Below are 14,439 nucleotides of genomic sequence, written 5' to 3' on the forward strand. Positions count from 1 at the left end.
CCGAACATCGCACCGACGATTGCCGACCGCGCGCGCGCCCTCTGTGGAAAGTGTGTGGGATGTGTGTCAGCCAACATCGCGATTTGGGAGTGCTGCAATTTCAATCACTAAAAACTATCTTTTCCACGTTATTTCGCCACGCAAGTGCGTGCATCGTGATCACGAGACTGTGAGCATTCGCGTGCGTGCTGGAAATTGAGTGAGTGAGTGCGTGAAATGTGGAAAAACATCTTGGAAAGCTGAATTTGTTGCCCACGGCAAACTGTGAGTTTTGGTGTGAAAAATAAAAATGGCTCTGTTATTTTGACATCGAGTTTAAAGTGGAGTATTTTCTTCGTTGCTGTGCATTTTCCATGCTTTGGGGCGACTTTGGGGCCTTGCAGAGTGACTCTGAGTGAGTCACAGTGCCAAACGAGAGAGTGAAAATAGCATTATTCTTTTCGAGTTGTGTGGAATATTCATGTGCCTTTTGCCCCATATTCGACTGTCGTCGTTAAGTGGATAGATTTTGCACAGAATTGGCTGTTTAGCGGGTGATTTTGGGGTGTGCCAGTGCTGCTGAAGTGCCCACGAAGCTGTCCGCGGTGTCATTGGGTCGGCAATCCCGGAAAATCGGCAGGAAATCGGAGAAAAATGCCGATTACGTAAAGCCAAGTAAGTGCCTGCGAAGCTCTCGACACAGAAAACTATGTCCATTTGCCAATGCTGCGGAATTTCTCACTCTTAACATATTCTGCTTATCACATCAATAAATGGTGTGCAAGAAGGCACACTTGTGAAATTTGCTAAATTAAATGTGCGTGACGAATGGGTGGACTTTTTGATGGACTTGCTTGGGGAATGAGCTGCAAAAATTTCATTATAAATATTAAAGTCACCCACTAAAAGGGGCCGAATAAGGTGGTAAACAACCCAAACAATCCCTTGAGGAGCGCCTGCGGGTCGCCACATAACCCCAAAAGCCGAGAGAGTTGAGCAAGTGCTTGGAAAACAAGTGAATTCTTACGCAGACAAACAGGTTTTCCTGCCAAGAATTTGACCAATCATTCGGTCGCACCCAGTTAACTACCAGCAGCACATAGTCGGGCTTTACCACGCCATGGGGGCTCCTCCGGGGGCGCCGCAGGCGCAGGAGAAGTCCTGAAGAACGCCCAGTGCGTCTGGAGGGTGTTCCTGGGCGGAAGTGTCCGCTTGATGGCACATTTATTGCACTTATTTAACGCTCTTGTGCTACTTGATGAATGGAAGACGACGAGGGCTTAGGTGGAAGGCAGTTGCACTCGGTGGGAGGCTCGCAGGTGGCTTAACTGAAAGCATAGTGATTTATTAGTTATGGAATTCTGCCAAACATGCCTACTAAATCAAGTGAGACACGAAAGGTTGTGCTTGCTTCGCATTACCACGTTAATATTTCAATAGACCTACACTACATAGATAATGTTTGACCTTCAGCTTAAGCACCACCCATTAATAATGAAGGATCACGCCTCTTCCTAATGATAAATTCACTTTTTCATATGATGACCAACTTTCCCTGCTTTTTGAGTCTGGCTGAGGCCACGAAAATGAATCTACTTAATTAGCAATAGTAAGCAAAGAGGCTACTGGGCGGGGCTTTTGTGTGGGCGGGGCACCTGAGAATTTTCCTACTTAAGAGCTAAACTATTGGGTTTTTGTATAAAGATTAAAATCAATTACAACTATTAATATTTCATTTGACAACTCTTCCTTATCCGATATTGATTTCCATTTTGCGATAGTTGCTGGATTAATGATAAGTGCCAAAACTTAGTGCTCTTCAGGTCAGGGTTAATCTTATTGGCAAAGGAGATTCGAGTTGGATTTATTGATCTAAATGCAGGTCCTTGAACTCATATATAGAGAGTAACAATGCAAATTCCGTCGAAACGGATGTTCATGATGTAGAATTTGCTATTAGTTTTGATTTAATTTCGACCTAGACATTCCGCTTCTCTTCTCATCATCGCGGCATTTGATGACTTGCGTTGCTAAACCCATGAATCACTGGCAATGGCGAGATTGATGTGTGTGGCGAGAGAAGACGCGAGAATGTGCGCAATTCAACCTGTTTGTAATGTTGGGAGTAATTCACAAAAATCCAATTGCAAAGAATTGCTCATCTCTGTCGTTCCTCCGTGTCTCGCGTCAGGTTCTATTGAGAATCCACCCATTTTCAAAATCATTTTCGTGCCTGTGTCGTGACGCCAAATTGCCGGTAGTCTGTGCGGGTTTGCTGTGCGAAATGGCTGAGGAGGGAAGACTTTAATTGGTTGAATAACACAAGCGACACGGTGATTCAATATTTGGCGGTAGTGTGTGGATTGAGTGAAAAAAAAAGAGCAAATCGAGAGGAAAATGTCTGAAAAGTCTGTAATTTGTTGATTGGTGTGCGGTGGAAAAGAAACGTGAATCACTCATTTAGACATTCCCCCCAACACACGTCAAAATGTATGGAAACACTAATCTCTTATGCATGTACAAAATCAAGTTTCATGGTGTTGTTCGTTGATAATCTCCATTGGTTTACTTTTCATTACATTGTACAACAATTATGTGAGTTAATTTTGCTGCAAAGGAAAGAGTATTGATGATTATTTCTTTTCAACCACATTTTTTTTTGGTTAGTCTGTTTAAGAATGTGTAGGCTTCAAACTAAGATTGAGATTATCTTTTCTGTTTTTTTTTTTTCTTATGACACCTGTTGATAAAATGCGAAATGAAGAATGTAAAAATTTTCCCGTCTGTCGGCAGTTATCAGTTTATAAGGATTAGAGATTAATTTAAGCTTAAATCTACACACTTTTGTTCACTTCTTTTCTATCTCTCTATAAAATCGATAAAGCAAGAAGTGTATTATATCTGTAACTGAGTGATTTCATAAGGTGAAAACACAGATAAACCGCGTGTTCTTATCAGACATTTGTGTGTGGTTGATTTTTAGAGAAAAATGAGAAGTAAAAAAAAACACAGTCTTTGGTGAAGTACATTTTTCTCATTTTCTCCAGAATAAATATTGGTGAAAGGGTGGAAAATGGAAATAAATGGAGTGAAAGATGGAGAGAAAGATTACTGGTCAAGTGAATCTATAGGGGAGAGTCTTGAAGAGTGTTGAATATATAAAATCTCTCCTCAAATGGCTTTTGATTTGCTTTCCGTATCATGCTCATTTCCATCCATTGCGCCTTCTTCCTCTATGACTATATGGCTTTCAATTATCTCTGTGTGTTGTGTGTGGAGAAGAAGACGTGGGGAGAGTGAGTGAGAGGGGAATGGATGTGTGATGAAGAGAAGAGGCAAGTAAAAATGTGCGCGCACAAAGTGCAGCGAATCCTCTGCAGTGACGATCTTATGGATCCAATGAGAGACTCTGTGTATGTGGTTGTTCCACTTGACGGACCATTCCGCGTATAGATTTAGATGATGACCCCCAAAGACTCACCACAACTCCGTTATTGCTTCTTTTACATCGTCTGATTCTTTTTTTTCTCTTCTTACTCTTGTTGTAATTTTTATTTTGTCGAGAGGAAGAGAGGAGAAGAGGAAGAGAGAGAGACTTTTTCTTATGGCTGTTTTTCACTCTTTTAATTATTGCTCACTAATTTAGCAAGTCTCTTTCCTCAACTACTCGCTGGGCTGATGCTGCAGATCGTAAACAGATCATAGAAAGAGAGAGAGAGAGATGTGCAAGACAATTGTGTGCGCGATGGTCAGTTTTCATTAATTAAACACTTGGCTTCGTTGAGGCACCAGCGAAGCCACATTTACTAGGAAAAAAAAGAAGGTGTACAATTAGCAAATTCCACAATCGATGGAATTCAATCCAATTCTACAGTGTTGCATAACATTTGAACACTTTTTACACTACAACATTTCATTGATTTTTTATCATGTATTATGTAAAATTGGCAAAGCGTGGAGAAAAACGACACGAGAGTTGTAATAATTCATAAGGAAGAGACCAGCATAATCGCAGAATGATAATGATATTATGAGGTCAACAAGAAAAAAATCAATCAAAATAGCGTTCTTGGGAGTTTATGAACTCTTGTTTTTTCTATATGTGGATGTCATTTTCCGTGGGTGATTTTATGGTGTGGAATATCTTTGAAAGTTCAATGAATTCATTTTAATAAATTCACACTCTGAAATGTTGCTCCAGATCGGCAAGACTAAAATGGGAAAATATATGAAAATGTCTAAGAAATCAGATTTTTGAGAATTTGCGGTAAAGAAAGAGGTATTAAATTCGAGAGGGGCGGAGCTTCGAGGAGGGAGTGGTCATGATTCATTAGCATCCTAGAAAAATCTTAAGGCAGAATTGGACTTTTCAATCACGTGAAAGGCAGTCTTGAAATATTTTTTGTGTATTTCTGATTTGTTTGTTCTGGCAAAGCTACTTGTCGCCTTCCTTATTGTAATCACTGAGATAATAGCGTTATCACGAGAGAATTAACTTCTCATGGTGGAGAATATTTTGCAGGGTATTATAAAAGAAAAATTTCCTTTACTCTTGATGGAAAAGCAGTGAATGTTATTGTACAGATTACTATCAAATGATGCATCACGATATCATTTACTTAATGAGATTCATCTGAATATCGCTATCATTCCTCAAGATGTCTCTATTTACTTGGTCAAACATGATTTCTATGGTTTTTATACTATGAACATGAAGTGCAGAGGGAAAAGACACTATGGCTAATGAGAGAAATTAGTGTGGGTGTGATTGCGTGTGTGTGTGTTGAGTGTTAATTGGTTTTTGCGAGAGAATTCCAATGGAATGCCATCGTGATAAATGCGTAAACTTTGAATGATTTCCCCGTTTTGTATCTTATCATTGACACAGTAACAACAGCCATGAAATAATTGTTATCGGCGGTGAAAGAAGAGTCACTTTTCATGTAATTTATAGAGATGATCACATTTTGATTAAAGAAAGAGCATAAAATTTCAAAAGCAATCACTAATTTGTCTCCTTTCTCTCTTTCTCCTTCACTCGGCGCTCTTGTCTCCGTGATAGATGATGCTGTGGAGGGAATCGATGTGAAGAAAGGATGCTCGAGACAGTAAATTGCCAGTATTTGTGGCGCCTCAACTGTTCATGTGATTATCAGCGAGCGGAAGAATCGATACGACTCGTGGTCCATTAATGCATGCTGGAGAGAATCACAGGCGGACAAAATCAACTCACGCAGAGATTAATCAATCGTGGCATATCAATTGTGATAGGGAGACATTGTGTGACGTTGTGTGAGAGAGTCGGACGAGATGTCGTTCCTCAACAATCTGAAGAAGGTGTTCCACCTGGGCGGTGGCGAGGCGAAGAAGAAGCGCCTGTACAACAACATCCGCATGGACACGGATCCCACGGACTACTGGGAGATGGTGGGCGAGCTGGGTGACGGGGCGTTTGGCAAGGTGTACAAGGCGCAGCACAAGGAGACGGGCAGATTTGCGGCGGCGAAGATGTGCACGCTGGAGGATGAGGAGAACATTAGTGATCATATGGTGGAGATTGACATTCTGTCGGAGATCAAGCATCTCAATATTGTTGAGCTGTACGAGGCTTTCTCGCTCGATGACAAGCTGTGGATGCTGATTGAGTACTGCGACGGCGGGGCGCTGGATAGTATCATGGTGGAGCTGGAGAAGCCACTGACTGAGCCACAAATCGCGTATGTGTGCAAACACATGACGGCTGGACTGAATTTCCTGCACAAGAACAAGATCATCCACAGGGATTTGAAGGCGGGCAATGTGCTGTTGACAATGGACGGCGGCGTGAAGGTGGCGGACTTTGGCGTGAGTGCGAAGAATAAGCACACGCTGCAGAAGCACGACACGTTCATTGGCACGCCGTACTGGATGGCGCCCGAATTGGTGCTGTGCGAGACATTCCGTGAGAATCCGTATGACTTCAAGGTGGACATCTGGTCGCTGGGCATCACATTGATTGAGTTCGCCCAAATGGAGCCGCCCAATTCGGAGATGTCTCCCATGCGAGTGCTGCTGAAGATCCAGAAGAGTGATCCGCCGAAGCTCGATCAGCCGTCCAAGTGGTCGAAGGAGTTCAATGACTTCATAGCGCGCGCACTGGTGAAGGATCCACAGAATCGACCGACGACAGACACTCTCCTCAATTTGCCCTTCATCAGTGGCCACCTGGACAGCAAGCCCATCAAGGATCTGCTGCTGGAGTACAAGGCGGAAGTGGTGGAGGAGGAGGTGCTGGACGAGGAGACGGAGGTAAGAAAGGCACTTGTGTGTGCGCACTGTATTTGGGTGATTGTTGTAACTTGTTTCTGACTCACCTGGACGCCGCCAGAAAGCGAAGAGGCAGGCAAAGAGACGATCCATGTATCAGAGGGTTGGTAAGTTGTCAGACTGGATATTGGTTGACGGTCTGACATAAACCAATTAACCTTTCAAAGACAATTTAGCCATCATATGTGTGTGATAAGAGTGGAATAGTCTCAATATCTTTTCCGTTGTTTTGACACTGTTTCAGGAACCCCGCAATTCGGCGTTGCCGCTCGATCTGGACGATGATTCTTCATCTGTACAGAGTCAAGAAACTGAAAAAGGTGAGTTCTTCTGCTCATTATTGACTTATCGGGATGTATTTAATTAAGAAAATAGTTTTGTACATGTGAGAAAAGTTTGTCATATTATAGAAGACACTGGAATGTCGTCAATTAGCAACTTGAGAGACATTTTGGCAGTAATTTTGATGGAATATTTCACAAGTTCTCTAGAGTGTTTGATGTAATGGAATATGATATGAGAGTAAAATTGTAATGAATTTCCACATTTCACACTTGCGAGTGACTCGTGCATGTCGTGTAATTAATTACTCATTCATTGTAATTAGTATTTTATGCCATATGGTATTTATGAGTTAGTCAAGATTCGATGTGTAAATCATGTTCTAATCTAATTTCGGGGGTGTTTTGTGACGTTGAGAGGGAATTTCTGTGACTAAACATGACTTATTTTGGTAGTTTCAGAACCATCATTGCCAACGAAAACGCCCAAAGACTCCAAAGAGTCCACACCTGTGCCCGATGAGGAGGAGAAGAGGCCCGAGGAGGCCAAGAGAGATGCTGCGGAGGAGAAGAAGGCGGTGGTGAAGAAGGAAAAGGGTCCGGCTCCGCGTCCTCCGGCCGTTGTCACGCCGACAGAAGTGAAGCAAGAGCCGCCGTTGACGGCAGATCATCCGGACAATTTGGGTGAGACGAGAAAGAAGGATGTGGCGCCAAGTCCGCCTGTTCTGAAGTATGCGAAGGAGCAGAGAAAGTCCACGGAGTTGGAGGAGATCGTCGAGTTGCCGGCGGAGGTGATTGAGGCGGAGGAGAAGGAGGACAAGACTGGTGGTGGTGTCTTTGTGAGTTCCAGTGATGACAGGGGAACACCTTCGCCGTCATTCTCCAATTCCATTGCTGTGGGCAATACAAACACTTCCACTGTGACAATTAACTCTGAACTGCCGGATCCGTCCAACAGTCTAGCGAGTAATGTGAGTCAAGTGACGGTTGTCACGAGCCATCCGCCCGTGATCATTGACAATTCCATTCCTTATGTGCCGCCGCCGGAGGTGCAGAATGAGGTGGTGATTGTAAGCAATGAGCTGAATAAGACGCATGTGAATGAGAACTCCACGGACGATGACTATCCGTCGCTGGACAGTCTCGAGAGTACGCCTAAGAAGGCGGCCGGCGGCACAATTGTCATCCCCGACAGATCAGAGGGGAGAAAGAAGGGCGGCAAGACGGCGAGGAAGTTGGATGAGAGTGAAGTGTTGATTGTCGGCTCGAGCTTTGCGGAGGAGGAAGAGGATTCTGCTCTGGACACGACGCATGTCTCCGTTGTGACGGTGGGAGAGGAGCAAGTGAAGGTGAAGGACTCGTCGAATGTGCCGAAACAGCCAAAATATGAGTCAACGAGTGATTTGTCCAATGTGTCCGTGACTCACAGTGAATCCAGTGAAGAGGTGAAGCCGAAGCCATCGAGGGTGAATGGACAGGTGAGCGAAGATCTTGATTGATTGACTGACTGATGATGATTTACAGGAAAATCGCTCTCATTTCCAGGTGCGAAGTCGCGATGATGTGAATGTGATTGTGAACAAGGAGAAGAAGAAGCCGGACAAGAGGAATTCTCCGGATAGTTCGGTGGGCAGCATGGACAGCCGGACACAGAGTGAGTCTGGATCGATGCGATCGGCCAAGGTGGCGAATAATCATCACAAGGATCGGAGTGATGCTGAGAGTATTGCCACAACAGCTAGTCATGACAGTCGTGAACCGGAGGAGGAGCCCAGCAATGCGGTGATTGTTCGTCGGCAGCGCACGGAGCAGACCAAGGAGGAGATTCACTTGAGGAATTTGCAGAAGAAGACGCGCAAGCGCACGCGAAAGTTCACAATTGATGGGGTTCAGGTGACAACGACCACCAGCAAGGTGATCTATGGGGACAATGAGAATGGGAAGGTGTACGATGATCACTTCTTGCGCAAGCAAGAGCTCAGGGAGCTGAAGTTGCTGCAGAAGATCGAGAAGAAGCAATTTCAGGATGTGCAGATCAAGGAGCAGCTGGCGAAGGAGCAGCAAGAGAGGCGCTTTGAGCAGGAGCACATTGCGTTGCAGAGGACTTATGAGGCGGACATGGATGGCCTGACGCGTCAGCATCGACAGCTGATTGATAAGACTGAGCAGCAGCAGGAGAATGATTTGCGTGCCACGTCCAAGAAGATCCGCGGCGAGCAGGAGCGCGATCTGAAGTTGTTCCGCGATGGACTGAAGCAGGAGATCAAGCTGCTGAAGCAGGAGATTGACTTGCTGCCGAAGGAGAGGCGAAAGCTGGAGTTCCCGAAGCGCAAGGCGGCCATGGAGGCGGAGCATGATGAGAAGGAGAGGGCATTCCTGTCGTCGCTCAGCGAGAGCCACGAGATCGCCCTGAGGCGACTCAGTGAGAAGCACCGCGATCGACTGGCGACCATTGACAAGAACTACTTGCAGCAGAAGCAGACGGCGATGAGGACGCGCGAGGCGATGCTGTGGGAGCTGGAGGAGAAGCAGATCCACGAGAAGCACCAGCTGGCGAAGCGGAGTGTGAAGGATTTGTGCTTTATGCAGCGCCACCAGATGATTGTGCGTCATGAGAAGGAGTTGGACCAAATAAAACGGTAAGTGGATCACCTGGAAATGATGTTTTCAGTGCGGAGATTCTGAAAATATGCTCAAATTTATCAAATTAATTGCCGTCTATTCATAGCATTTGAGTTGTTGTTGAGTTTGAAAACAAAAATGAATATTTTCTGTGTGTTTTGCCAACAGAATGCTACAACGAAAGGAGGAGGACCTCCTGAAGAGGCAGACCATTGAGAGACGCGCTCTGCCCAAGCGAATACAGAAGGAGCGCAAAGTGAGGGATGCAATGTACAGAGAATCACTGAGAATATCCACACACTTGGATCCGGAAGCGGAGAGAGAGAAGCTGAAGAAGGTAGGAAAAAAAGTGGAATGTGACTATTTTTTACACACTCTTTCTCTCTCTCTCTCTCTGATTTTTTTTGATTATGAGAGCGGAAAACTGACCAGTCAAAAGAGAGAAAAAGAGATTTCTTTGCTTAGCCGATATTTAATGTAGACATTCTGTCTCGTTTATCATTTTTTTTTCTGAAGAGTAGTTAATTTTAGAGACACTTTAATGGCTTTCTCTGCGCGTCGTGAAGCATCACACGCACAAATGTCATTTTGCACGAAGTGTAGATTAATTTATTATGATGTATTTTATGTGAAATTGATGTGTGAGCATATAAGTTTAATTCTATCAACTTAACAATCCTTATTTTTTATGTATTTTTGGGCAGTTCCAAGAGCAGGAGAAGAAGCGCTACAATCAGGAGCAGCAGCGCTTTGAGACGAAGCATTTGAGGCAATTGGAAGAGTTGCGAGCGACAGCTGAAGGAACAATAAGGTAATGGGGAAATGTCCTGGAAGTGATGCAGAAGAAGGGAAAAGTGAGAAAAATGATTCTTATCACACCTTTTCATTGCAGAGAATTGGAGCAATTGCAGAATGAGAAGCGCAAAGCCTTGCTGGAGCATGAGACAGCAAAGCTTCGTGAGTGCGATGAGGCTCTACAGCGTGACATGCGTGAGTGGAAGGCACAATTGCTGCCACGCAAACAGGTATGTTACACACAATTGCATCGCAATGTCGTCTTGGCGGTAAACATTCTCTGTTATCAATTTTCTCTATTGGCTTCTGCATCCTTTGCGACCTCCAAGAAATACTAATACACGAAACACAGATTTTTCCTCCCTTATTCTTAGCTGAAAAACCTTTTATACACAATCTTTGGTTCAATTTGTAGAGATAGATTTGAAAAAGAGAAAAGTAATTTTCAAATTGAGAGAATCAAAGGGGAGAATTTCCGTGCAAAAATGTTGCTTTTTAGTTCTCGAAATGATGATATTTTGGCTTTTGGTATTTGGCAGAAATGTTTGATTATTACTAAATTTGATGGATTCTAACTTTCTAACAATTCAACAAAGGTGTTTGAGAAAAAGAAGACATTTTTAGTGCATTTTCCATAATAAATTGTTGTTTGCTTTAAGTAAAATGCTGATAAGATTCAAATAAAGGTGAATTAAGAAGTGATTTTTTGAGGAATTCAACTTTAAATAGCTCAAAATCAATGCCAATTACCTGAAACTCTGAAAATACTAAGGAAATTGATTGATTGCTTTGCTGTTGTGCAGAATTGCTCCCGTTTATTTTATTTATTTCTTTTGTAGCATGACACACAGAATTCGTTTGCCTTTGATTTAGACAGAGTGTATTTCACAATTCTATAGTATTGAAATTTTGTAATTTAAGAGAATAGTTGTACAACTGCTTTAATATTTCCAAAATGCTCTTTTCTCTCTATATTCTTAACCAAATAACCACCGCCATTTTCCAGAAATGTATTAACTCCCTCTCTGCCATGATTGATGAGTATGAGAAGAAGCACAATGTGCAAACAGATCGAAAAGAGTTTGATGGTGATATTGTGGTGCCGCCACACTTGCGTCACAACACCATGTTCAATTCACGCCCGATGCGCCTCCATGGAGGACTGTTGGGCAGCCTAACACGCTCCAGGACACTCTTATCCCTGTCACACTCCGCGCGGGACTCAATGCACGGCTCTGTGCCGGATTTGAGTCGCAGTGTGCCGAACACGCCACAGATCAGTCAGAAGCTCACGCTGGCCAACTCGGTGGACTCTGTGCTGGAGGAGTCCTCCACGGACACGATCAATGGCAGCCAGACGCTGCCGGTGAAGAAGAAGCCGCCACTTGCGCCGTCCACGTCCAAGTACGTGTTCACGAGCGACGGCGTGCAGCTGCGACGGACGTCGAGTGAGGAGCAGCCGAAGAGGATTCCGGGCGCGAAGAACCTGAGTCAGCAAATTGGGCGCTCGATTGCTTCACTGCCGCCAATCCATCATCACCATCATCATCATCCGGCGAGGAACAGTGTGGACGGACTGAGTAGATACTCGAGCAGTGACAGGCGAATGCCGGTAAAGAAACCCAGTAATTTAATGGAAGCTATGACAAATCGCTCAAAAATGCACCAAAGCTCATCGGCAACGAATGTGACGGCGGCACAGAGAGTGTCTGTGGTGTCCAGGGAGAAGATCTCTGTGGCGATCGATGGTGATGGCGGCTTTAGTAAGTGGGGAAATGTGCGTGGCACCAATAGTTTCTCAGGTCATGACTCCCCGGTCGCCACCAGCACTCCGCGGTACTCCATTCCGCGTGTCTCACTCGGGGGCACCCAGAGTGAGGCGGCGGCGCCGGCGGACCGGGAAACATCTACGAGAGTCATACTGAAGAGGGTGGATTCGCGCCCACACTGGCAGCATGGCGACAGTGTCGATGATTCGGCAGCTTGAACAAATGATACCGACAATCCTTCACTCTCTCTCTCTCTCTCTCTCTCCTTTCTTCTCTTCTCTCTCTCTCTCTCTGTCCACTTTATGTTGTGTGCCATTATTATTATATTGCTGTGCAAAATTGGAGCAGGGATCATCAATTATTATTAAATACTCCATGTTTCTACTACACAAATTCTTTCGTTTCGTCACACAACCGAACATGTTTTGTTGTTTCCTATGTTTGTTGTACAGGTTCTTCTTCCCGTTTTCTTTTTTTTTTGTTTATGTACACTTAGGTTTCGGTTTATGTTAAGTGCATGTTTATTTTGTTTAATCCGGAAATTTGACATGATTTTCAGGCTCAAAGTGATGGAAAACTTTGCAAAAAAATGACTAAATTTCTTTTCTCTAATTGAGATTTGAACCTGCGATGTTGAAGATTGAGGCAAAAGTCAAGAAACACAGGTTCAAATCTGAGTACATGTTTTATATTGCTCATTTTGCAGAGTTTTTATTCATAAAATTGAGAGTGAACATGTTCAAATTGCCTGCTTTCCTAACCTTACCATTCCTCATCCTGCAAAACTAACTCAACTTGTGGAAACTAAACAAAGCCATCCTAAAAGCATGTGCAACTGTATCAATATAATTCACATGCAAGAAAAAAGAGTGTGGAGAATGAGACTTTTGATGGTGATTGGGATATTAGAAGAGAGCTTTGGGACCGATTAGAACAAATCACAAAAAGGTTGGTTTTCTTTCAAATCTCTATCCTTTAAGATTAACACTTGATGGTTTAATTCTAATTGATCAACTGTGATGCAAAGAACTTGTTCACATGTTTTGTGATGTGCTTTATTTAGAGGCAGTTAATTGATTGAATTTGTACAGAATGTGAAAGTGTTTTGTAAATGAGTTTTTTTTTGTGGGGTGGGAAAGAGAGAAATTGTACAGAAGATAAACACAAATACACTGTGAATAAGATCTTTCATTGCAGAAGAGAATTAATATATATATATGTTAAATCTTGTCAAGGATGACTCTTGAGTATCTTTCTGGCACACTCTTGAACTGTATGTTGAGACTTAATTGTTGCATTTGTGTCTCTTTGCAGCGCCTTGAGGAGACTTTTGCTCAACAATTGGAAGAAATGGAAGCTCTTTATGGTGGAAATCTAATAGTTCCTCTTCCAACTGACTCATCACCGCGTGATTTAACTGGATCCACGAGGAGCAGCTTATCGTCGTATTCGGAGGGTTGAGCAGACGAAGAAGAGTTTTTTTTTGTCGGGGAGAAATAACAATAATACAATAATATTTATAAGATAAACTGCTAGAGAGATTTTCCTCTCTTCTCACGTCCAGAACATGTGGTTTGTATTTCAATTGAGGATGTGGAGGAAAGAGGAAAATTTAGAAACAGATTGAGTAAGAGGATGAAAGAAAGTAAGAAAGGAAAAAACCTATGAAATTATTTGCAAATACTTAACCAAACTAATCGAACTAATTGTAAATTATTCTAAGTTAGCGCGTTAAGAATGAACCCTTAATTTCCTATTACATTTGCAATCCCAGAATTGTTGTAAATACACAGAAAAAAATGAATAATTATTTTAAATATAAATTCTTAGTGTAATTCTGTTCAATATTGTATGTAGAGATTAAAGAAGAAAAAGGATGTGTAGTTTTTTCAATGTTGATCCTTTTGTTGCAGCAAAACAACATTTTTCATTTCTTTTTTACTATCTGTTACTAAATGTTTATTCCTAAGTTTCATCATTGTTTTATGCATCAAACAGCATTCCAAATGGTTGGAAGACTTTTTTTTATCAACAATTTTTGGTGTTAGTCTTTTGTAATTTGTTTGTTTGAAGAAAATAACAGAAGAGAAATCAATGTGAAAAGGCTGTTGAGCTATACTTGTGATGATATACAATTTGTATTTTATTACATTATTTAGATGAAAAGCGCGGCGCAAGGACAGAAAATAATAATACATACAATGAATGAAGAAAAAGTTGAAGTGCTGAGAAATGATATCAAATAATTGTAATGAATCTTCCGCAAAAAATAATAAAAAAAAATTGCCAATTTACAAATATAATGGATGAAAAGAAGGAGAGAACGGAGAAAGAGGAAGAGTAGATAAATCATGCTATATAGAATAGGCGCAATGAGACATGAAAGAAAGATGATCAAGAGTAGGTTAGCTTAGGAAAAAATGTTAAATTTGCAAATTCATCTTTTATACAGGAGAGAAAAGAAGCAAAAAATGCAAAAGAGAGTATAAAAAAAATGTGAGTAATAAAGTAGATTTTTGCGAGGAAATTTTTGCATAGTCTTTTGGCACGTATTTTTTGAATAAAAGCGAAACCTTTTAGATAGACCGTCAATGGAAGCAATAATCTTATACTAACCACAAGATAACCTTAATTCTTGGAATGTGTCTGAATGAAAGCACTGAGAAAAATTGATGAGAAAAAGACAA

At 42.4% G+C, this 14,439-nt stretch overlaps 1 protein-coding gene across 5 annotated transcripts; it reads left to right on the forward strand.

The window, feature by feature from the left end:
- The first annotated feature begins 59 nt into the window (after positions 1-59).
- Positions 60-14,421, forward strand: LOC132255468 (serine/threonine-protein kinase 10). Of its 5 annotated transcripts, none has more exons than XM_059751522.1 (11): positions 60-654; positions 5,042-6,267; positions 6,347-6,388; positions 6,530-6,605; positions 7,023-8,044; positions 8,112-9,205; positions 9,357-9,525; positions 9,893-9,999; positions 10,081-10,213; positions 10,990-11,595; positions 13,067-14,421. In XM_059751522.1, the coding sequence occupies exons 2-11, from the start codon at positions 5,290-5,292 to the stop codon at positions 13,211-13,213; spliced, it is 4,374 nt and encodes a 1,457-aa protein (XP_059607505.1). In that variant the 5' UTR covers positions 60-654; positions 5,042-5,289; the 3' UTR covers positions 13,214-14,421. The 5 variants fall into 5 exon arrangements, with proteins under 5 accessions (XP_059607505.1, XP_059607508.1, XP_059607507.1 ...); XM_059751523.1 differs by lacking the exon at positions 60-654 and adding an exon at positions 2,294-2,312; XM_059751525.1 differs by lacking the exon at positions 10,990-11,595.
- The last annotated feature ends 18 nt before the right edge of the window (positions 14,422-14,439 follow it).

Source organism: Phlebotomus argentipes, unplaced genomic scaffold (genome assembly GCF_947086385.1).
Source record: "Phlebotomus argentipes unplaced genomic scaffold, Phlebotomus argentipes genome assembly contig_5, whole genome shotgun sequence".
Classification (NCBI taxonomy): Eukaryota; Metazoa; Arthropoda; class Insecta; order Diptera; family Psychodidae; genus Phlebotomus; species Phlebotomus argentipes.

Coding starts and splice junctions, on each gene's coding strand:
- LOC132255468 (XM_059751522.1), top strand. CDS start 5,290: ATGTCGTTCCTCAACAATCTGAAGAAGGTGTTCCACCTGGGCGGTGGC. Junction 6,389..6,529: donor GACGATCCATGTATCAGAGG/GTTGGTAAGTTG, acceptor ACACTGTTTCAG/GAACCCCGCAATTCGGCGTT. Junction 9,206..9,356: donor GAGTTGGACCAAATAAAACG/GTAAGTGGATCA, acceptor TTTTGCCAACAG/AATGCTACAACGAAAGGAGG.